The sequence below is a fragment of the Eschrichtius robustus genome, chromosome 13 (assembly GCF_028021215.1).
Source record: "Eschrichtius robustus isolate mEscRob2 chromosome 13, mEscRob2.pri, whole genome shotgun sequence".
Taxonomy (NCBI): Eukaryota; Metazoa; Chordata; class Mammalia; order Artiodactyla; family Eschrichtiidae; genus Eschrichtius; species Eschrichtius robustus.
Window position 1 is genome coordinate 2,607,030 of NC_090836.1, and position 26,037 is coordinate 2,633,066.

Consider the following 26,037-nt stretch of genomic DNA (forward strand, 5'->3'; position numbering starts at 1 on the left):
AGGGAGCAGGAAACAGGAGACAGGACTAGAAAAGTTAGAATATATTATAAATTATAATCAGCTACTGTCTTAGTGATGATATATATTAGAATTAGTGATATAATTTGATAAATCACAGAAATGAGTGTAATCTCTCACAGATTAAAATGAAATATATCAAATGGTTAGCTCTAAAGTCTTTAAATACTAGAGTTGTGGTGGGATAATTCTCATCAATTACTCACTACATTATTCAAAAGTCCTAAAAATCAATCAATCAATAAACTAATTAAAAAAGGGGAAGGGACGTCCCTGGTGGCGCAGTGGTTAAGAATTGGCCTGCCAATGCAGGGGACACGGGTTTGAGCCCTGGTCCGGGAAGACCCCACATGCTGCGGAGCAACTAAGCCCATGTGCCACAACTACTGAGCCTGCACTCTACAGCCCGCGAGCCACAACTACTGAGCCCGCGCGCCTAGAGCCCATGCTCTGCAACAAGAGAAGCCACCACAGTGAGAAGCCCGCGCACCGCAACAAAGAGTAGCCCCCGCTCGCCGCAACTAGAGAAAGCCCGCACACAGCTACAAGGACCCAACAGAGCCAAAAATAAATTAATTGATTAATTAATTAATTAATCAATCAATTTTTTTTTTTAAGTCCTGATTTGGAGGATTCTCCCTCTAGGGCTAACTTTCCACAACACGAAACTGTCTAATAAGGCTGACCTTAAAGTTAAAAGTCCATGTATTTAAAATGTTTGTTTCTAAGTAATGACTACAAAGGTAAGTATTTGTATTTTCCTCAATCTTTTTATTGTTCCAGACCAGCTAAGTTTTCCAACTAGTCTTTGTCTTCACATAATCTTTCTAATGAAAACAAAAAATAATGCTGCTGAAGCAAAAGTCTGCTTTAACTGAGCAAGCTGGTACGGTATTTCAAATTAAAGCTAAAGAAAAGAGCAACTGTTTTAAGGAAAAAAGGATGATGCTCACTGAAAGTTCTCTGGTAGCAGAAACACTGGAGATTTTGTTTTATATTTGTTTTTCTACAATAAACACGTAAAAGTGTATAAAAGCAAACTTTGAAGATGCTATTTATAAGTATAATGGGAAAAACAATCTAAAATACCATATATTAAGTTCTTAGAACATTCACTATTGGCAGAAAATTATCTGAAGGACTGTTCTTTGCTAAAATTGGACATTAATACACAGTTGGCCTTTGCATGTAAGGACATTCCATATGTTACAGGGAAGTAGTTAAAAGAGGACATAGACTATGATTAGAAAAAATGTTCCTACTTCCATAAACACATACACTTTAGAGGAATGTAGTTTAGCCTTCTGGCAATAAAACTCTACATACTGAGTTAATAAATCACACCTATACTGACTATATTAAAAGACTCTTCTGTTTCAATTTAGCATAGGCATATTGGAAAGATCAAAGGATGTGACGGAAGACTGGAATTCACTGTGAACTGGACAAGCAGAAGCTGCTCTTGGCTTCAGAGTCCCTGTCTAGCAAACGGGGATAACACCTGTCCAACTATATTCATGGGAACTAGAATCATATGTGATTATCTAGGTTGAAATCTCTTTGAATTATTAAGTTTGCTGACCTAAGGCACACCTTTGACTTCAAAGGCCATCACCAAAGATAATAAAGCTTACAGTTAAAAGGGAGCAAAGAATTCTCTTCGAAAAATAATCACCAAGATCCACAGTGAATCTGCTTTCATCCTTGGTTATCCTTAAAAATAACCCTCTTGTTAATCCTACCTATGCAGACATACATACATTCATGACTTTACAAACAGGAATTCCTATTTACAAGTAGAAATGCTAGTTGAACAAATGAGATATAAGGTCATAATGACAAAACCAGCAACTATGCATCATATAACACGTTGACTCTACTAGGTTAAGCTGCTTTCTCAAGGTATAGCCAAGATTTAGGTACAGAAAATTCCATACCAATGCTACACAACATATTCAGATGCCACTGCTGCCTTAAAAAATGTTGCAGGTGCCAAGACAGCCAATAAAATGGAGACAGTCCAGCAGCTGGTATTAAAACATTACCCACTGAGAGAATGAAAAAGACAAGAAGAAATCTCGGCAACCATCAAGAAACCAGAATTATCAAAATATCTAACAGAAGTATTCTGAATCATTTGCAAAGAAGCAAGCATATATAGGGATTATATACTAAAAATGACCAAAAAAAAAAAAAAAAAAAAAAAAAAAAAGTAACAATGAGCATGAAACGTCAATGACCCTGAAAGTGACCTACAGAAAATGCATCTGGGACACATGATGGAAAGCTGCTTAAAATAAACAAGCACAGGTTTCAATACACAGCACTCATCATACTTAGAGGCTTCTTGTTCTTAAGAGATAAGAGAACTCTAATATGTATAAAATGGATAACTAATAAGAACCCGCTGTATAAAAAAATAAATATAACAAAATTCAAAAATTAAAAAAGATAAGAGAACTCTATTTTTTTATAATTGATGATTTTTTAAAATTAAAAAGTCGGTTTAAGATTATTCTAAAACACGATTTAAGCACCAGACAGAACAAAATAATGATGAGAAAACGTTTTAATGACAATATTTCATCTTTTTTCCTTTTAATTTATGTATTTCAACAAAGATAATCAACTTAGAGTCTGAAAATCCTTCAAATGTCACCTCTTTTCTATACTGTCTGATTTAGCCCCAGAGAGTCCTATTCTAGTCCTGTTCTGACCAGCAGAAGCCAAGTTTTGCTCACCTATCCTGAATGAGGTTCAAAAATACAAAACAGAAAAGTGCTAAGGCAGATAAATTGCGCTAATGTTTTACATATAAGAAAAATTAAGTTAGTTAAAGACACGCACCCTGTCACTCCATCCTTCCAGAGCTAGCAACCTGCCAGCTCTAGAAATATTCTTCCTTACTGTTGTAATTCACAGGATCTCTCTTAAGGGAGCAGTGCCATATTATGTTTTTTGACATGGGACAGTAGCATGTTTCTCTGCATTAAACAAAAGTACTTTTTGAACAGCAAACGCACATTCATTTAAGACACTTGCGATTATATAAAAGTATACATTCTCTTAAACAAAAAAACAAAGGTGACTCTTGTGCAGTCTTAAATGGAGTACAAAAAGAAAACAATAACAACAATTGTGACGCTCCAAGGGCACACCAAGAGTTGATATTTAAAAAAAAAAAAAGAGTTGATAAAAACGTTTATAAAATATGTTGCTTTACTTAAACTAAGAAAAATCCCAAGCACATACATGCCTCTTACAGACTAAGTTTTTCTGTCAATTCTCTATACTTACAGTTTGCAACTAATCTGCTGGAATAATAAAAGTGAGTCATAATAAAAATATAAGTGAGTCATAATACAGTATTCTCTGGTTCGATCTTCTAGCTCTTAAAAAGTGTCAGCACTTGCTTCTTAAAAACTTAAGTTTCAAATGTGTTAGGGTAACATTTTTCCTTTTCGTAAGAGCAAAACTTTTGCTAATCATTCAGAATTGAGAAAAGTCTCCTTCCTCCTCATACAAAATGTTGTGTAACTTAACTAAACTACAAAACTAGATTATTTTAAAAAGCATTCTGAACTAAACACTCTCAATACTTTAACTGAAACTTTCCACACGTATCATCAAGTGGCTACAACATACCTTTTGTATACATTGGAAATTCTTACCCACCTCATTTACACAATCCTTTTGAGGACAGCAGCAGCAATGAGAATTTACGATGACAAACACTGAGCAAAAATCTCTCTTTGTAAAATCCATCAGAAAAGGCAAAATAGACTTGTTACAGTTAGAGGAAAATGAGGGGGGAAATATATAAGATGTAAATTAACAGAGTAACTTAGCCCACAGCATAAGCAAGGCAGACATCAAAATCAGGCTGAAGTTTAGTTTCTTGTTTAACACTAGCCATGCTTCCCCAACTCTCAGACATAAGTTTGCTCTGAGCCAACAATCTACTTATTCTAGATCGGCCCTTTAAACAAAACTACATGCCAAAGAGCAGGGAAACTTAGTCTGTTAACTCCTCCCTCCTGCTTCTCCTCCAACAGCAGCAGATCCCTAAACAAGCAAAATAAGATTTTTTTTACTTGCTTGAAGCTCCACCCATTATGTCCACAGGTTCTGCCTCCTTGACATCAAAACCTACACCAGAAATCTGTTTATCTAAACACTCCCTTCCCCTTAATCATGTTGAAACTATGCTTTAAAAGAAAATGGGGAACGAATTCAATGACCAAAATGTAAACTAAGACTATATAGCCAAAACAACACTGGACAAGGAAATCCCAATACTGGGAATAAGTTCCTAGTTCAACCTCTCATGCACCAAGTTTGTGTGACCTGGGCCATATTCCTTAAACTCACTTGAAAAGTAAGCATAATAGTTCTTGTTAACCTAATTTAAAAAGTGGTGACATTAAGGTAAACTGCCTTACCACTGTCTCATGGTACATTAAAAAAAATTTAAATAGCTGTGAACAGCTTGTCACCCAGAAGTGATAAGAATTTATCCTTCTCCGTTCCCCCCTATTATTAAAAGCCTCAATATGAAGATCTACCTAAAGACATTTCTATTTGCCAGGAAGATCTCATGGACCCAAATGACTACTACTTTGATTTTAGTGATTAAGGAAAGGTTTTTCTTCATGCCATTAACAAAGATGGTAGAAAAAGCACTGTTCATTGCAATATTATAATGGATAACATAACAAAGTGCTATCCCTTGTAATTTGGTAAGCCTGAATCCCCATCAAGACAGTGGGTACTAAGGCTTTAATTTACTCAGTAACAGGAGGATAAGGGCTTAGAAGTTATTTGGTAGGATTATTTCTACTCTAAAGGCTAGAAATGACTATTATTTCTAACAAGCTATCTCAAAGTAGTTGCCACAGATCTCTTGCTCAACACAATTTGTCACTACAAAGTACACTAAGTAGGCAGTGTAGGATGCCAGCTATTGCTCATAAATACAGCAAGCAATGCGGTCCACCAATGCCTCTGACTTAGGTGTCTGACCAAAGCTGCTTAAGGACTATGCTAAGCTAAATGAAAACGGAAGAGCCAGAAAACCGGCACCACGCTCCCTGCTTCAGAGGTTCATCAGACATAAACACGTGAGTAGGTTTTTAAACTTTACTGTGCAACAAACAAAACCAAAAATGAGGTAGCTTTTTTGGACAATGGTATAATGCAGGCACAAATATCTAGATCTATGAAGACGAGCCTTTTTTTATATATCAAAATAAAAGTTTTCAATATATACAATAAAAATACCATTCACACACATGTAACAGTTTATATGTCTAAACTCTACTTCTTCCTTCTCTTCAAGTCAGTGCCTTTCTCTGGATTTCCTCCATTTCTTTCAATGGTATCATTATTTCCAGAATAGAAACCTTAGTCTTCTTGGATGCTTCTTCTCCCACAATATTTAAGTACTATTATTCTCTAGGAGCTCTTTAAACAATGAGAAATGTTTAAAACAGCACATATATAGTTCTCCTGCTAGTACTCCTACTGCCCCTCCAAGAGCCAAAGATCTCTGGTTGGACAAAATGAGATTTTTACTAGCTTGTTACTTCTCAAAATCATTGCTTCTTCTGCATAACAATTGTGACCACCAAAATCCAGATTATCAGCATCTCACCTCTTTAAACTTAGACCAATTTAAGATGGGTCTCACTGTTTCTATTCTCTCCAATTTGTATTTTACATTGTGGCCAGCTCTCAATCATCTGGCTTCATCTAATCATCTGACATTTAACCATTTCCAATCATCTGACAGCATTTAACTCACAACACATTACTCAAACATGGTTAACAGTTCTCCACACCTACGAGATGACCACAGGATCACAGATCTAGAAAGAATCTGAGTTAGAGTCCCAACTTGTTCAAATGAGAAAACTGTAGATAAAAGAGATTAATGCCATGCCATTCCAAAGATGGAATTAATTCATTAATTCACCGGCATCTATGAGGTGCCATGTCCAGTCTAGTCTAGTATGTATAAGACACCTACTAGATATACTGCATTACCTTCAGCACCTAGAATACACCAAATAGAGCCTATATTCTAGTGGGTAAGGGCCTAGTCAATGGCAAAGCAAAAACTAGAATCCAGATTCAACAATGTCTAGCTCAGTGTTACTTCTAGCCCACATTATAGTGCTTTTCATTTCCTTAATCTGGGGTGAAAAGCCCTCACAAGTCAACTTCTACCTACTTCTCTACTCCGACCTCCTCCCAGATAAGTCCAGCCAAATTAGTTACTTTTTCACTGAATACTTAATGCACATTTTCACAAGAATATTCTTTCTACTGCCCCCTTTTTCAGTCAACTGAGTCCTACCCTTCTTTCAAGGTATACCTCAAATCACACATAGAGAGAAGGCGGCAACTACAAAGTATTTGTATGAATCTTCTGGCATATAAATTATTTACAAGATACCAAGAAACTCAATACTATTATAATTTACTTAAACACAGTAGAAACCATCTCTCTATATCCTATCGGTTTTTATTCTGTAGTCTAATGCTGTGTGAATTATAGATCAACATTCAGTTGGGATAAGTAAAACTAGCTTTTCTGAGAAATTCTGAAATAGGGATTTCACAATTGTTTTTTTAGCACCTAAAATGTTGGGAATGATACCCAACTATATGGTTTAAGATTAATAGTCTGATTAAGACCCTTTAATATTAATCAAATCACAGGAGAGCAATAGAATGACTTTGAAAATCATGCAAAATGTTCCTAAGATACACCCTATGATACACCAAGTTTTCTCTTATGTGTATAATTTAAATTTACTGGATGGAAATAGGAATAAAATTTATAAAGGAATCATTTCAGCTAATTCCAGTGGATTCAGATCTCTGGGATATCAAACACACACAAAAAAATCCAACTGCTAAAGAAAAAAATACAAAGTTTTTCCCAACTTTTCAAACCCTATCTATAATCAGGAATCAGCTTCACTTGTTTCTGTAAAAAAGTAGGGTGAAATGCAATCTGTTATATAAAAGCCAAAAGGAATTTCACCCCAACTGCTTTGATTCTGTTTTTCCCAGACAGAATGTTCAAACCTTGCAATCCAAAGGCTAATGGAATCAGTGACAAAGTCAAATTACACAAACAAAGTAATTAAAAATCCCCATTATTTCTAACTTGGTTGTTATGAGGCTGGATTCAGCCAGATTCTTACTGGTATGAACCATTAGTTTACAGGAATTTGAACATACCTTATGATCCCATTGGAAAACAAGCCTCTTCAAACCTCCCTACCAAATCCAGCTAGCTCTATCCAAGGAAATTAGTTGACCTCATGATTCCCCAAGGCTCATTACTCTCTGGATACATGAAAGCTTGTGTACTGCTTCCATCTCAAATGCACTGCCCTCCATATAAAAAACTGATGCCACTGCTTACCGTAGTTTCTATTCTTTTAATAGCAGACAAAAATTGTGCTAAGTACATTACTACTCTTATTTGGATCTTTTCATTGCCAACGGTAGAAAACTTCAAGATAAGTTTTTCTCTTTTGAACAGGGATCATGAACCCTGTTAAACAGGGGCTCAAACTTGTGATACCAATCTTAGACTTACGCTACCCATGTACCCTAAATTTTTTTTCCCTTGAAATCTAGAGAAAGAAGTTTAGAAAACAGAAACAGGAAAAGGAAAACATTTTAAGGTTTGTATTAGTGTTACGTTAGAGATGCTTGATTTCTGACCCTACTATTAGTATTTCTCCTTCGTGTCCTTGGGCAAAATGCTTAACCTCTGAATCTATCTTCTCACCTGTAAAATGAAGGTATTATCTACTTATCAGAATACAAAAGATTAAAATAAGATAGTATCTGTAAAGCACTTTGCAAGGTGATTGGCAAGAAGCAAGATGATAAATAAATGTGAGCTCATTTTCACTCATTTAAAACTTGGCTTTATTTTAAGTTCATTAAACACATTTTAAACACTGCTATTTGCTGAATGTTGCTAGGTAAAAGAATAGAACAAGAGACAACTTATTTCACTACTAAGCATGTCATAATGATGTTAATGGTAATAATGGCAATACCTATAAGTACTGACTGCTAACTGATTTAGGCACTTTTCTCATTTAATCCTCATTACCAGCTTAGGCTCAGAGAAGTTAATTAACTTGCCCAAGGTATCAGCTAGGAAATGACATTGCTGGGATCTGAACTCAGGCAGACCCAACTCCAGAGCCCATTTCCTCCACAGGCAACATTGTGTTTCACTCCTTATAGTTCTGTATTCGTGTATTCATCTCGCAAACACTGACTGAGTGCCTATTACCTGCCAGGCTCTAAGCACTAGGAAAACAGCCAAGAACAACTCAAATAAAACCCCCAACCCATAGAATTTATATTCTAATTGGGGCTTTAGATAAACACTGTAAGGTTGTGATAAAAGCCATGAAGAAAAATAAAACCATAGGGGATAGAAGTAAAGTGTGTGCACACGTAAGACTGTTTTAGATGGATGGGCAGGAAAGGCCTCTCCGAGACCTGAATGAAATGCATGTGCAGAACAATGATACACAACAGTTCTTTATCAGTGCACCACAGAATATAGTTATTAAACTGGTAAATTACACATTTACCCCTTCACATTGGCACTTACACAGACAGGTTTAAATGCCCTCAGGTCACAGACTGACACTGTACTAGACATTTATGAATTCAGTACAGAATTTTGACATGAGCAGGGGACCTGGAATCAGAATAACAGAATAACTCTTATTTTCTAGATATGTAATCATGGGCTAGCCATCCTGGGCTTCAGACTTTTTATTTTAAAGTATAGACAACAGTTCTAGTAAACCACCCCCAATGAGGGTTGTTGGAAGAATTAAATTACATAATATATGCAAAGTGTTTAATGCAATGTCTGAGACACAGGATGTATATGTGTTAATATTTACACTGCTATCATCTGCTATTTACATGGCAGTTGTACCACTGCAAGGCCAGACATGTAGCAGTGAACTGGTCTACAGAGGAAAAAAAAACCCTGTTCTTGGGCTCCCCTGGTGGCGCAGTGGTTGATAATCTGCCTGCCGGTGCGGAGGACACGGGTTTGGGCCCTGGCTGGGAGGATCCCACATGCCGCGGAGCGGCTGGGCCCGTGAGCCACAACTGCTGAGCCTGCGCGTCTGGAGCCTGTGCTCAGCAACAACAGAGGCCGCGATAGTGAGAGGCCCGCGCACCGCGATGAGGAGTGGCCCCCGCTTGCCGCAACTAGAGAAAGCCCTCGCACAGAGAGGAAGACCCAACACAGCAAAAATAAATAAATAAATAAATTTATTAAAAAAAAAAAAAACCCTGTCCTTGAGAGGCTCAGTTCTCATGGGGGGTGGGGGGGACAACAGTTAGTATCAATATAATTATCATTATAGTATATTAATAAGACAGGTTGAGTATGATGGAAACACTGAAGGGGCAACAATATTGGCATGACTTTCTTCAAGAATCCTAGGACTTCCGTGGTGGCACAGTGGTTAAGAATCCACCTGCCAATGCAGGGGACACGGATTTGACCCCTGGTCCAGGAAGATCCCACATGACGCGGAGCAACTAAGCCCGTGTGCCACGGCTCCTGAACCTGCGCACCACAACTACTGAAGCCCACGCTCCCTAGAGCCTGCGCGCTGCAACTACTAAAGCCCGTGCTCTGCAATAAGAGAAGCCACCACAATGAGAAGCCCGCACACCGCAGCGAAGAGTAACCCCCGCTCGCCACAACTAGAGAAAGCCCATGTGCAGCAACGAAGACCCAACGCAGCCAAAAAAAATAAAAATAAAAAAAAGAACCCTAGAAATATTTCTGGTAAAGAGCTCCAGATGACTGGGGCTACTGGCTCATTCCTTCATACAGCTCTGCCTTAGCATCCCTGACACAGGCCAATAAAGCTCTCAATTTAAACCAACTTTGTCAGGAATACTGTCTCTGACTATCTCAATGAGATCAAAACCCCGTACCTCATTATGTCTATAAAATCCACCTGCTTTATTATATTTACTACTTCAGTGTTTACCTTCCCTACAAGAAGGTGAAAGAACATTGAAGCATGTATCTTGTTCACTGCTGTATCCTCAACCTGGCACACAGAAGACACCTAACTAATGGCTGTTAAATAAGTGAATAATCGTTAAAATAAATTGAAAAGAAACTGAGAACTAGAGTTTATGGTTCAACTGACTAGAGTTCTGTGATCTTCAAACCTAAAAAAGTAATCCTGAGCTGTTAAACACTCTTCTTTGTATCCCATTTCTAAGATAGTGCCAAACCCACAGGAGGCCTTGTGAGTTCAGGAGGGGGCAGTTCACTGACTACTATTGGTAAACAGGGGGTGCGTAGTAGATCTGGGATGGAAACCAGGAATCTGGAGTGGCAGGGGGCAGTTTGCATTAGGGAGTTTGATGATCTCTCGATGGATAACCAAACATGTTTCCTTAATAAATGTGCAAGCGTTAGGCAGACTAATGCTGACATATCCTTTAAAAAATTAGTTAAATTTACACCCAAAGCAAACTTAAGGGAAAGTACAATACTTCAAGGTGTATTTCAATAGAGTCACCACTATTGCTTATACTATCATATAAGTCATTGTATAATCAAGGTAAACTCCCCACACATTTATCTCAGCACCCAAAACATGAGAAAAACTTTAGAAAATTAAAAAAGGACATAGCCCTTTTTATTCTTCATTGGAAGCCAGAAGATGGGAATGGAGGTTAGTGAAACCAAGACAGAGTTTCCCAGATAAGAAATATAATAACTGAAGTACAGAATAACAGACTGTAGATAATACAGAGCTCAGTTTTCACAGCTGAGAGGAAAAACAAAGAACAAGTAAATGCCTGCAGTATCCTCAGAGACCAAGGGTTCCAAAAGTTCCAACTGACTTATTAACTCCTCAAGCTTTTTATTCCAGCTTTTCCACGGCGTGGCTTGACTTACTATTTTGCGTTTTTAAAAAGCAACTCCTGAATAGGCAGAAAAAAATGCAATTAAATAAGGTTAGATTTCTAAGTCAACTTGGTTACTTATAATGCTAGTAAAAAGGTTCCATGAACAATGGAACAAAAATTTATTCAAATAATGCTTGATACTACAATATTTAGTCTACTTTTTTTTTTTTTTTTTAATTTAACCAAAAATAAGGTATACAGAACTGGAAGGGACCTGAGGTGATCACTGTTGTAGCTCACACTTCTTAAACTTTAATGTATACACAAATCATCTTTGGATCTTGTAAAATGCTGGTTTTGACTCAATCCGTCTGGGACGGGGCCAAAATTTTACATTTTTATAATAACAAGTGTCCTAGGATGCCAATTCTGCTGGTTGTGGGGACTGCACTTTGCACAGCAAAGATCTCAATAGTGATTTGAGAACTGATGGAAGAGCATGTAAATAGATGACTTTTTCAAATGCCTTTCTAGTTCTGGAATTTTGACTCTATTAAAGTTACTGTTTTCTGCTCTAGTTGTACCAAATAGCTTTTCCCACTCTACAAAAATATATTGTATATGTACATATATAAAGCGTATCAGTTTCTACTTGCTACTATTCAATTCCACGTTAGTAGGATAATTTTAGTATTTCTAAGGTGACCTTATTTTGCAGGGTAAACTCAACTGTCCCAAGCTGACATAGTGTCTAACTTGACTATATCTGGGATTCCTTTAATTGAATCATTTATTCTTCAAAATATCACTGAAGGCCTACAATGTACCATATGCTATGCTACAAACACAAAACTATAAACAAAGATTTAATAAATTGGGCTCTAGGACAACACCTTTTAAAACACTGTATATTTCATCCTTCCTGTTCCCAATTCCTCTCCCGAGGTGAGGGTGGCTATAGGGTCAAACAGTTTAAACAATGAGAAAAGGAGGAAGAAACTACAGAAACAGAAGGAAATAAAACCTGTGGAACATTAAAAATGTGGTACATTCATACAATGCAATATTATTCAGCTACAAAAAGGACTGAAGTACTGGTTCATGCTAAAACATGGATAAACCTTAAAAATGTTACGCTAAATCAAAGCATAACACAAAAACAAAGTGTAACTCAAAAGGCCATATATTTTATGATTCTATTCGTATGAAATGTCCACAACAGGCAAATCAAATCCATAAAGACAGAAAGTAGATTAGTGCTTGCCAGGGGCTGGGTGGAAGAGGAATGCGGAGTGACTGCTAACAGGTGGGGGGTTTCTTTTTTTGGGGAGATGGAGTGGCATTAGTGGTGATGATTGCAGAACACTGTAAATACACTAAAACCCACTGATTTTTACACCTTCAAATGATTTAAATGGAGAATTTCATGGTATGTGAACTTTATCTTAAAAAAAACACGAAACACACAGCCCGCCGAAAAACTGAAAAAAGGGTAAATACTACACTAAGACTATGGAAACAGTGATATTGGTCTTTCTAGGGTCTATTAAACTAACGCCAAACACTTTTTTCATTTGAGAAGGGGATTTTCTTCTCAACCGAGCTGGAGTTTGCATTTGCAAATAAAGATTCATTTATTGATTAGACAGTGTCTCAAACGCATTATCTTAAAAATCAAATTAATTTGTTTTCTTTACTTTTATCAAATAATTGCTTATATAAACTTTTATCTGATTTTATGGCAGTGCTGTGCCTGACAGTCTGAAGCCAAAGAACATTGCTTTTAGCCCTGAGCCTCTGGTGAGTAGATTTAATCAATAGGGTTTACACTATTTTTCACCTACTCATCCTACACAGTCATTATTTTTAACCAGTTAAACATATTTGGTGGGTAAGGTATAGAACAAGGTAGAATTTAATACAGGTCACCCATAAATTCTGCATTAAAAAAAAAAACAGTCCTACCATATAATTTATACCTCTATTTCTTTAAGTAGCAGAGTTATTTTTTAGACTTCATTTTAGATAAAGAAACTAAAATTCCATGATCCCTCGAGATATTTTAAGTACCAACCTTTATTTGTTTAGAGAAATAATCGGGAATTGAATTCACAAGATTAATTAGAGACACCTATCACTAGACAACTCGGTAATGCCTAGGCAGTGTCTCTTAACAGCAAAGCACTGTCTGATGGTTCATAACAAAATCTACCAAGTTTCAAAGTAGAAATATTGCAAGACCCACAAAGAAGGCTGGTGGTTGAGAGACAGCAGAGAATGTTTAAATATATGGGTATCTGATGGATACTTCATTCTTCTGGTCTATTCACTATCAAAACATTCAGTACTGCTGGAAGGTAAATAAAAGATATTTGTTAATAACTCTTTGTGTTTAAAATCCAGAATGATCACCTCAAGCAGTAGTACTGGGTTTAAGATGCTATTTATTCTTAGGCAATAGAAAGAATAAATATGGCCAGTGAAAAATGGGTGTTACATTGAAACCTCTTATGTTTTCGCCACAGAATTAAAGTGATAGTTCTACGCTTACCAGAGAGAAAAGACTGCCCACAAATTATCAGCGCTAATAATTTAAGTAACTACTTGCTCACACTGAGATTCTCCTGCCTACTCCAAGTACAGAGGCTAATAGCATTCTAATAGAACATTATCACCACTTCTGCAGATTAGAAATTATTTACAGAACTCTTCAGAGGAGAATTTTTTAAGAAGTTCTGGTGTCATGTGTTTATTTTGATTTTGTTTTGAATTTTTGAATTTTATTTTATTTATTTTTTTATACAGCAGGTTCTTATTAGTTATCCATTTTATACATATTAGTGTATACATGTCAATCCCAATCTCCCAATTCATCCCACCCCACCCTGCCACTTTCCCCCCTTGGTGTCCATACGTTTGCTCTCTACATCTGTGTCTCTATTTCTGTCCTGCAAACCGGTTCATTTGTACCATTTTTCTAGGTTCCACATATATGTGTTAATATACGATATTTGTTTTTCTCTTTCTGGTGCCATGTGTTTAGAATCAGAGTCAGCAACTTTCTCCGTTAAGAGCCAAACAGTACATAATTTAGGATTTTTGAACCATAGAGTCTGTTGCAATTGCTCAACTCTGCCATTGTAATATGTGAAAACAGACATAGATAATACAGAAACAAATAAGTGGCTGTGTCATTACTTTCTTCATGGTCACTGAAATTTGAATTTCATATAATTTTCATAGGTCATCACATATTCTTCTTCTTTTGGTTTCCCTCTCAACCATTTAGGAATGTAAAAAGAATTCTTAGCTCATGGGCTGTAAAAAAATGGGTAGGAGGCTGGATTTGGCCCATGGATCATAGTTTGCTAATCCCTGGTTTAGAGTGTGATGGAGTGAAGAAGTTATAGACAGTAAGTTAGTAAATAAATTACACAAACCATTTTACATACAAATTGTAAATTTTACAGTCCTAAAATTTAATGTATTTAACCTCTTAATCAGGTTTAATATTCAGTTTGATCTCCTTAAGAAGATATGTATTTACAAAGGGTATTTTCACATTATTTGTTTTCATAAATATTAGGTGGAAAAGAACGCCTTAGCTCAACTGAATTCAAATTCATAAAGAAAATCAATCTCTTGTCCATCCACTTTGGCCATCTCCACTTTAACTCCTTATTTCAGTCTATCGGTTATTCCTTCAGATTAGTGCAACAGCCACTTAACTGGGTTTTCAGCTTTCAGTGTTTCCTTATAAATCCATCCTCCACTCTGCAGCCAGAATAATCTTTTAAAAATTTAAGTCTGATCTTATGACACCTACCAAGTCTTTTTTTTTTTGGGCTGCACCTCGTGGCCTGTGGGATCTTAGCTCCCCGACCAGGGATTGAACTCAGGCCCTTGGCAGTGAAGGCACGGAGTCCTAACCACTGGACCGCCAGGGAATTCCCACGACACCTACCAAGTCTTACAGTGGCTGCGATCGTTCCCCCAGTGCTCAAGTATAGTCTAAACTTTCACTTTCCTCCCTTATCCCTTGTCTCTTCTTTTTCCTATTTTCAAACTGTAGACATACAAAGATTTTTCACATGCAACTCTTAGTCTTTCCCTATTTATTTAACATAATTTTCCTAACCTGTCCAAACTCAATTAGGCACTACTTCTACGTGCTTCTGTTACGTACCTATCCCTAGAATAACTGCTTTTATACCCTATGGTAACTGTCTGGTTTACTTGTTTGTTCTCCTTCGCCTAGTAATAAGTTCTTGAGAGACAGGTTTGTGTTTTACTTAACTATAATATTCAATACCTAGGATCTAGAAAGAAGTCTGGAACATAATAGAGACTTAAATATTTGTTGGATGAACCCATGAACTGTTACGGGTTGAACTGTGTCCCCTGCACCCACCCCACCCCCCCTACAAAAGATATATTAAAATTCTGATCCTCAGTTTCTCAGAATGTGACCTTATTTGGAAACAGGATCACTGCAGGTATAATTAGTTAGAATGAGGTCAACCTGGAGTTGGGTGACCACAACTCAATCTGACCAGTCCTTATAAGAAGAGGAGACACGAGACACAGACAGATGAGGGGTGAACTCCATGTGATGCTTTCTAGTGTTGTTCCCTTTTGCATGGTTTGATGTTATACAGCGTCTTAGATGTGGCCTAAGATCACCAGTCAGTTAGGACAAGACTTACACTGGTCACTCGACGGTAGATCTGCGCAGCATTTTGGCACTCGGAGTAAGGGTATTCAGATGTGGCCATCTCAAGCATGCACATCCCAAAAGCATAAACGTCAACGGATTCATCATATTTCTCCTCATACATCTCAGGGGCCATGAACTCTGGGGTACCTTAAATTAAAAGAATGATTCAGACTCAATGTGAGGAGAAGCTGCAGATGTAATTCATGGGGAGGGGAACAGCAGAGGGGTTGACCTGTGAGAGAGAAGAAAGTGGAAGGGGGGTAAGAGGTAAGGGAGGAAAAGGAAAGAAAGGTAGGTAGGTGGTGGGGGGAGAGGAAAGAAATCATCTTAGTATGTTCCATCAAATATGTTATAGATCCTTACACTACAACTCCTTTATAAAAAACTGGCACAGGATCAAGTGTCTGTTTATTTACTGTTTCAAATGGATTAGTGTTACACAATGTCAAAATAGAGCCTTGCACAAAAGATAAACTGATATAACTCATACTGAAAACAAATGGAAGGAAAAGGGAAGAGACTACCAAGGAATAAAGTAGATATAATGGCATCTACCTGTAAGATAGGATGATGGGTTAAAAAAGATCAAAATACTTGTCTGCCCCCTACTGTACGGTAGCTGTAAGGTTAACATTCATATAATAGCTAGTCTCTTGCCATTAACATTCCATCTGATCAGTTCCACTTTTAAGGCGGCTTTTCAGTACAAAAAAACCTGATATTCAATACATTTTCAAAATGATAAAATAAACTGTAATTGTCTATAAAGGTCACTCACCAGAGCCCTTTTCTTCACACGCTTACCACCCCCCTGCAGTACACAAACCTACTGCAGATGTAAGAAGTGTAGTGAGGCACATCCTATAGACACACACAAATAATTCGGTCTGCACTTGAGTTCTCAGACTGAATTATGAGCATAGAGTGTATGATTCCACACACCAGGTTTCCAATGTTTCCAAAGAAATTAAGCCCGAATACCTCAAATTATAGGACATTTCTAAGAACAGGCTTGCACACTATGGTTTAAACAAAAAAGGAAAGAAGAAAAAACCCTCTTGGGACAGAGATTAAGATGCCAAAGACAATCAAAGAACTGTTTCCTATAAGAAGGGCAAAAAGGAAATTCATCTTTAAATAACTCTTTTCCCAGGAACACTATTTTGTAAGGATGTGCAAATTACTGGTGTTCAATGTTTTTCTTATTAAAGCATAGGATGCTAGCCCACTTAAAAATGAATGGCCGGGGCTTCCCTGGTGGCGCAGTAGTTGACAGTCTGCCTGCCAATGCAGGGGACACGGGTTCGAGCCCTGGTCTGGGAAGATCCCACATCCCCCGGAGCAACTAGGCCCGTGAGCCACAATTACTGAGCCTGCGCGTCTGGAGCCTGTGCTCTGGAACAAGAGACGCCACGATAGTGAGAGGCCTGCGCACCGCGATGAAGAGTGGCCCCCGGCTTGCCGCAACTAGAGAAAGCCCTTGCACAGAAACGAAGACCCAACACAGCCAAAAATAAATAAATAATTTTTAAAAAAATTTTAAAAATAAAAAAAAAAATTTAAAAAAAAATGAATGGCTTTCTTGTTGTTGTTATTGTTGTCACCTTTTGGGAGAGTAGAGTGTTTGTGAAGATTTCAAGTTTTCAAACTGTCATACCCTCTTCAGAAAGTGAAAGCTTATAAAATAATCAGCATTAAATTATTTTCCCAGCTGCAACTCTCTAACATACAGTTAAAGGCTGAAAGGACAGACTTGTTGTGTAGATCAGTGAACCTCAAGAAGGACGAGTTGCCCTACAGGGGACATCTCGCAACCTCCAGAGACATTTTTGGTTGTTAACAACTGGGGGGAAGTGGGCAAGGGGCGTGCTACTGGCATCCAGTGAGTAGGACCAGGGGTGCTGCTAAATCATCTTACAGTGAACAGACAGTCCTTACAACGAAGAGCTGTCCGACCCAAAACGTCAATAGTACTGAGGCTGAAAACTGTTTCAGGTATATCTTCTGAAGAGTAGGAGTAAGAAAAAAGTTGATAATGAACTATATTTTCACATTTTAAAATAAAGTTTTAATAGGCAGATATTTTTGAATATACATATATCCAACAGACTTCTTCAGAAACTAAATTATATATAAATTCAATTTCTTTTATGGGGAAAGTAACATACTTTATCTGTTATATAAATAAGTATATGGTACTAAGTATCAATGAAATGGCTCAGTAAGGTTAACAATTATTACATAATGTTTTGTCAGCAAAGTTAACCTTACTTCTCTTCATATAACTTTACAAAACAACAACGGTCTTCAAGATGATTCTAGAGGCAAAGAAATAGAGGACTCCACATCACTTCCGGGATTCAAGCTCTGAATTTCTGAAGGTTTATTTCCCATAATAAAAGCTCTGACAAGGTCAGGTTTCTAAAAAAAAGGAATGCCAGAAAGCCAGTGAGACTGCAAGGTACACCTGAAACATACCTATCACGCTCTTGGCAAAAGAAGCCCGCTTCAGGGTTGCCAGACCTAGGTCTCCAATCTTGACTGAGCCTGTAGGACCAGTGATAAAGATGTTGTCACACTTAAGATCCCGGTGAATAATAGGTGGAGTTCGAGTATGAAGAAACTGAAGTCCTTTAAGAATCTGACGGCACCAGCTTCTCAGAACTTTGATCTTCATCACCTTAAACCTTTTCAGGTACCTAGAAAAGGCAAGGTACACCAAACAGGTTATCAATGATATGCATTTATTACTTTGAAGAATTCCATTAAATTCTAGCATTATCTGAGATGGGAATATCAAGTTCAGAATATTAAGATTCAGTAAGCTTATTTAGGTTAGCGCTACTTTTAGTAAGGTTAAAGGGGATAGGATAATAAGTAGTTGGCAAGCAAACTCTGATAACAAAGCACAAAAAATAAATTCCTTAAAATTAGATCACTGCTAAAATGATTTAAAAGTTAAGAGGCAGAGTTCGACTTCTGGTAATGGTGAAGCAACTCTTATTGGATGCAGATATAATTATAAACTCTAGGTAAATACACACACACACACACACACACACACACACACACAACTACTAGAAAGCTCTGGAGGAATCAAAATTAGGCATAAACTGGAAGGGAGTACACACGAGGGAAAAGGGAAAGCACTAGTCTGTGGGGGTCGCTCAAACCTGGACTGAAACCTGGAGCTTTATTGGCTGAGGAATGAATACGAGGATAGAGTTCAAGATTACCGCAGGGTCTAGAACAATGCTACTCAACAGAACTTTCTACAATGACAGTCTGTCCAATGCAATATTCACTAGACAAATAAGAAGATTCGTATTTAAATGAATTAATTAAAATAAAAAATTTTCATTTCCAGTCTCACTAGTCACATTTCAAGTGCTCAACAACTGCATTGTATCAAGTGGCTACCATTTTGGATGGTGCAGATTACAGAACATTTCCATCACCACAGAAAGTTCTGTTGGACAGCAGAGATCTAGAAAGTAAAGGAGGCAGGGCGGGGGGTTGGAGGGTGGGGTTGGTGTGTAATCCCAGAAAGGAGGTACAGGGGCTTCCCTGGTGGCGCAGTGGTTAAGAATCCTCCTGCCAATGCAGGGGACATGGGTTCGAGCCCTGGTCCGGGAAGATCCCACATGACGCGAGCAACTAAGCCCGTGAGCCACAACTACTGAGCCTGTGCTCTAGAGCCCGCGAGCCACAACTACTGAGCCCACGCACCGTAACTACTGAAGCCCGAGCGTCTAGAGCTGGTCTGGTGCTCCGCAACAAGAGAAGCCACCGCAATGAGAAGCCCGCGCACCGCAACAAAGAGTAGCCCCCACTCGCCGCAACTAGAGAAAGCCCGTGTACAGCAATGAAGACCCAACGCAGCCAAAAGATAAAATTTTTTTTAAAAAAGGAGGTATAGAAGGGGAGCTCCAAATTCTGCGTATTCACTCTGCCTAAATCTCTGGCTGACCTCTGAAATATGTGTATGTGTAGCAGAGTCCAAGCAGCCCAGCTAATGCTAAAAGAACAGGACAGAGATTTCTGATGAACTGAGTTCAGATGGTATTTTAGCTGGAAATATTCAGGGAAAAAATGAAGAGCACTGATGGTAAATATAAAAGACTACATTTTCCTATTACTATCTTTATGTTACATATGACTGCTTAAAGGAAAATTTATAACACTGTATTACAGGATCTATACAATAAATGTAACATATGAAAATTATACCATAAAGTGTAAGTACTAGAAATACATGGGCCTATATTTTTGCAAGTTTCCTTTATTTTACATGAAATTGTACAGTATCAACCCTAAGCATGTTGTGAAAGTTAAAGATATAAACGCAGTATCTAAAGCAACCACTAAAAAAGATATATCAAATGCGCGCGCGCGCGCGCACACACACACACACACACACGGAGTTTAACCAAAAAGCTAATACAGAAACTAATATGAAATCTTAAAAATAAATTAAAAAATGAAATTCTGCTTCACTTGGGTGGGATATGAGGTGATTAAAGAAAACTAATGGTGAAAGTTGGTTTTATGGTTTAAAAAATATATATATAAAAACAGAGTTACTTCTGGAGGGTGAGGAAAGGGCTGCCTGGAAAGGGCTACCTAGGAAGAGGTTTAAGGGCATGTATTGAGATGATGGAAATGTTCTATATCTTGACGGTTTCGATTACATGAGTGAGGTATCACATTAATAGGACAAAGGGGAAAACAACATGATCATTTCAATTCGTGCAGAAAAGGCATCAGACAAGATCCAACACCTTTCCATGATAAAAAAAAAAAAAAAATAATCAAACTAAGAATAGCAGAGAATATATTCAACATGATAAAGAGCATTTATGAAAAACCCACAGCTATACTACAGTGGTGAAACACTGAAAGCTCTCCCATTAAGACTGGGAATAAGACAAGAATAACCACGGCTCTTCAGTGTTGTACTAGAAACTCTAGCCAGATTAATTAGGCAAAAAAAAGAAAGGTACCCATATTGGAAAGGAGGAAGTAAAACTCCCTCTATTTACAGATAACATGATCCTATGTATAGAAAATTCTAAAGAATACATACAGACATGCACACACGACTAGAGTTAATAAAAGAATTCAGCAAAATTGCCAGAGTACAAGATCAACACACACAAATGAGTTGTGTTGTACACCCCACCAATTAACAACCCGAGAAGGAAAGCAAGAAAACAATTCCATTTGCAACAGCATTCGAAAGAATAAAATACTTAGGAATAAATTTAACCAAGGAAGTGAAAGATCTATACACTAAAAACTAGAAAACACCGTTGAAAGAAATTAAAGGACGCCTAAATAAAATGGAGAGATGGGTTCATGGACTGGAAAACTTAATATAGTGCAGATGGCAATATTGGCCAAAGTGACCCACAGATTCGATGTATCTACAGATGGATTTGATTATATCTACAGATGCAATCAAAATTCTAACAGCCTTTCTGCAGAAATGGAAAGCTAATCCTCAGGTTCATACGGAATTACAAGGGGCACCAAATAGCCAAAACAGTATCGAAAAAGAAGGACAAAATTGGAGAACTCACTTTTTCCAATTTCAAAACACATCACAAAGCTAGGTTTTGTGGTATTAAAACAGTGTGGTACTGTCATAAGGATAGATACATGGAACAGTGGAATAGTATGGAGGGTCCAGAAATAAACCCACGCACCTATGGTTAAATGACTTTTGACAAGGGTGTCAAGATCATTCAACAGGGAAAGAATCGTCTCTTCGACAAAGGGTGCTGGGACAACTGGATATCCACGTGCAGCGGAATGGAGTTGGATCCCACACCTTACACATACACAAATGTTAACTCAAAAAATGGAATGATCTAAATAAAAGAGTTAAACCTATAAAACTCTTAATAGAAGAGAACAGAAGAAAAGTTAGGGGTAAATCTGCATGGCCTTGGTTTTGGCAATGGATTCTTAGATATAACCCTAAAGGCACAAGCAACACGGGGGAAAAAAAACAGATAAACTGGACTTAATCAAAATTTAAAACTTTGTGCATCACATGACGTCATTAAGGAGTGAAAAGAACATATAGAATGGGAAAAATATGTTTGCAAATCATGTACCTGATAAGGGTTTAGCTTACAGAATATATATAAAGAACTCTTACAACTCAACAAAAAGACAAACAACCCAATTTAAAAATGGACGAAGTGGGCAAAGAGTTGAATAGACATTTCTCCAAAGATCTATAACATGCACATGATAAGGTGCTCAACATCATTACTCTCTAGGGAAATGCAAACCAAACGAGATACCACGTCACAGCCAGCAAGATGGTTATTAAAAAACCAAAAACAAACAAACAAAAAAACCAAGTGTTGGCAAGACTGTGGAAAAATCGGAACCCTTATACATTGCTAGTGGGAATGTAAAATGGTTCAGCCATTGTGGAAAACAGTTTGGTGGTTCCTCAAAAAGTTAAACACAGAATTACCATATGACTCAGCAATTCTACTCAAAGGTATATACGTACCTAAAAGGCATGAAAACGGGTACTCAAATAAGCACTTGCACACAAATGTTCATGGTGGAAACAGCCCACATGTCTACCAATAAGTGAGTGGATAAACAAATTGTGGTATATCCACGAAATATTATTTAGTCATAAAAAGGAATGAAGTGCTGATACATGCTACAACATGAACCTTGAAAACATGGTAAGTGAAAGTAGCAAAACACAAACATGTATTTTATATTCCATTTACATGAAATACCTTGATCAGATAAATCCTTAGAGACAGAAAACAGTTGGTGGTTGCCAAAGGCTGGGGTAAAGGAAGAAAGGGGAATTGTTTAATGGGTTTTAGTTTTGCAAGATGAAGAATTCTCGAGATTGGTTACACAGCAACATGAATATATTTAACTGAACTGTACACTTAAAAATGATTAAGGGCTTCCCTGGTGGCACAGTGGTTAAGAATCCGCCTGCCAATGCAGGGGACATGGGTTCGATCCCTGGTCTGGGATGATCCCACACGCTGCGGAGCAACTAAGCCCGTGTGCCACAACTTCTGAGCCTGTGTGCCACAGCTACTGAAGCCCGCGCGCCTAGAGCTGGTGCTCCGCAACAAGAGAAGCCACGGCAATGAGAAGCCCACGCACCGCAACGAAGAGTAGCCCCCGCTTGCCGCAACTAGAGAAAGCCCGCGTGCAGCAACAAAGACCCAACACAGCCAAAAATAAGTATAAATAAAATAAATTTTAAAAATATGATTAAGATGGTAAATTTTATATGTTTTTACCAGAGTAAAAAAAAAAAGCCCATCTATAAATACTAGAGATCAGCTAGTCCAACCACTTATTTTACACATGGAGAGCTGAGGGCCAGAGAAGGGGATCTGCTTGCCCTAAATCACAGCTGGTCAAAATCAGAACAGAGAGCAGACTCCTAGTCTAAGTCTAGTGCTTTCTACTTTACCTCTCTTGCTGTATTTGCTTTGAGGCTCAGAAACTGAAACGAACCATGATGGGGAAAAAAGAACTTTAAACTTAAAAGAAAAATGGTTAAAAACTTAGATCATGTGCAGTTAAAGAGAAAATATACTACGTGGGAAGGGTAATGGGGAGTAACTGCTTAATGGGTATGGGGTGTTCTTTTAAGGTGATGAAAATGTTTACGAACTTGACAGATGTGGTTACACAACATTGTAAATGTAATAAATGTCACTGAGTTGTACACTTTAAAAAGGTTAATTTTATGTTATATGAATTTCATCAAAAATTAAAAAAAAAAAACAAACTAACTTTATATCTATCTACTGACAGACTACTGACAACCCACTAAGTATTCAAACCAGAAAAAGAATCTCAAGATGCAGCTATACAAACAACTACTACCACAGAATTTTCCTTAATCCATTCAAATATTTATCAAGTTTCAGGCATAGTGCTAGGGAGCACAGTCTAGGAAAAGAAACAGACATGTGAATAACAAGAAGCGTGGACGACTAGGATAGAGATGTTGCCATAAATATTAGAAAAGTTGGATGGGAAAACTAGAATGTGCAGGAGGGAAATAATCTGTTGGCTTTCAACATGTTAATTTTGAGCATCCAAGAGCAACCGGGATTTTGTACATCCAGGAAATACAAGACTATGTTTCAAAGATCTGGGATTAATCAGCTCAGTAGCATTAACTACGGAAGGTTATAAAGAATAAATACACACTACAGAGACAATTTTTAACAATCCAATTCTTCCACAAAAAATTTACACCATAAAAGTTACTCTAGTTTCCTCTCTGAGTACAAATAGATACTCTAAGAGACATGGGTCGCCAAAGGCATACAGGGAATTTCTGCATTTGACCTATCCATATTCCTGAAAGGGGTGATAGGTCTAGGTGTTTTGGCTTCAATTTCTGATGCTTTGGGAAATGAAATTATCTAGTGATAAATGTCACAATACAATTTGCATTTGATACAATATGTGCATAGTTGTAGCAAAAACTGCCCAATATGAGGTGATAAAATAAATGGGTAAAGCTTGTCAGTAAGCTTCAATTTCATTTTAACCACTAGAGGGCTACCTTGCCATTTGATTTCTGATCTCTTAGCCACTCAATTTTAGAAATGCCAATCACCATTAACTTAAAGCAACTAGGTTTATTCTGCAACAATTTCTCATTTAAATACTTATCAATACATAATTATCAAACCACTTTATACACCAGAGGACCTTGTGGGCAGGAAAATGTGCTCATATACTAACATTTGGAGTGACTATTCATTCCCTCCTTAGTATAACGGGTAACAACAGAAGAACTGATAAGGCCTGAAATAAGAAAATTCAAGTTCTCTCATACTTCTTGGTCAGCTTTTATAATACCGATGAACTTACGTTTTAAGTGTTCCAGATGTCATAAGTTCAGTCACCAAAACGATGCACTTCTTTCCCTTTACTGTGGATTCCCAGGAATCATAGAATCGGACAATATTGGGATGCTGAAGACCCTTTAACATTTCAGCCTCTTCTTTAAATCTCTGCCTCTCAGACTTTGTTAACTTTCGATCCTAAAATCAAAAAGCAAGACAGAATACAGTTCAAGATTGGGAGTTTGGGACTGACATGTACACACTACTATATTTAAGACAGATAACCAACAAGGACCTACTGTACAGCACAGGGAACTCTTGCTCAATATTCTGTAATAACCTAAAAGGGAAAAGAATTTGAAAAAGAACAGATACATGTATATGTATAACTGAATCACTTTGCTGTACACCTAAAACAAAAATAAAGGAAAAAAAAAACAGAATATGCTTTTAAGATAATAAAACACCAAGTCACATAGTTACACTTAGATGCTAAACATGTATTAAATTATAATGACCAATACTGTTAAAATATAACATCCTAACACTGAAGTTAATAATAATTAATAATTTCATCAGCCCGTTATATGAGTGTGAGAACAGGCTAAAGTGTATTTAAGAAAACTCTTGATTATAAAGTCATGCTTGAGGGACTTCCCTGGTGGCGCAGTGGTTAAGAATCCGCCTGCCAATGCAGGGGACATGGGTTCGAGCCCTGGTCCGGGAAGATCCCACATACCATGGAGCAACTAAGCCTGTGCGCCACAGCTACTAGCCCGCAGGCCACCACTACTGAAGCTCGCACACCTGGAGCCCGTGCTCTGCAACAAGAGAAGCCACCGCAATGAGAAGCCCGCGCACCACAACGAAGAGCAGCCCCTGCTCCCCACAACTAGAGACAGCCTGCGTGCAGTAACGAAGACCCAACGCAGCCAAAAAGTAAATAAATCAATTACTTAATAAAATAAAGTCATGCTTGAGATTATTTTAGTATCTTTACTGTTAATGTGTGCTTCAGATACACATTTTTTAGGTACAGTTAATTTACCACTTCCAAAATAAGTCACCTATTGACAGAGATATGCAATTTAATAATGGAACAAGTATGGGTTTTGGAAGTGGTGACATCTAAATATAAATTCTGTCTTTGCTTCAACTAAAATTTCCTTCATGAATAAAGTCAAGTCCTCCGTATTCATGAGTTCACATACCCAGATTCAGCCAACTGCAAATCAAAAATGCTGGGGGTGGGTGGGGGGTATTGGGGGGATCAGAAAATACCAAAAAGCAAAACTTGAATAGTCTGCCCACATGCTGGCTACTATTTACACAGCATTTACATTGTATTAGCTATTATAAGTAATCTTAGAGATGATTTAAAAGTATATGGTAAGATATGCAAATACTGTGCCATTTTATAAAAGGGACTTGAGCACCCACAGGGGTGGAGGGTGGGGTCCTGGAACCAATTCCCACCACCCC

The 26,037-nt window shown here is 37.6% G+C and overlaps 1 protein-coding gene across 17 annotated transcripts in view; it reads right to left on the reverse strand.

Moving 5' to 3' along the window:
- WNK1 (WNK lysine deficient protein kinase 1) overlaps nt 1-26,037 on the reverse strand; it is a 133,895-nt gene that overhangs the window by 48,346 nt on the left and 59,512 nt on the right. For 16 of the 17 annotated variants that reach the window (XM_068561823.1, XM_068561822.1, XM_068561825.1 and 13 more), the window contains exons 2-4: nt 24,581-24,753; nt 18,161-18,381; nt 15,672-15,829 (exon numbers count right to left, since the gene is read on the reverse strand). In XM_068561823.1, the coding sequence (XP_068417924.1) occupies nt 15,672-15,829; nt 18,161-18,381; nt 24,581-24,753 (552 nt within the window). Of the gene's footprint in view, nt 1-3,693; nt 3,936-15,671; nt 15,830-18,160; nt 18,382-24,580; nt 24,754-26,037 lie in introns of those variants that run through there. The other variant, XM_068561827.1, reaches the window with a different exon arrangement.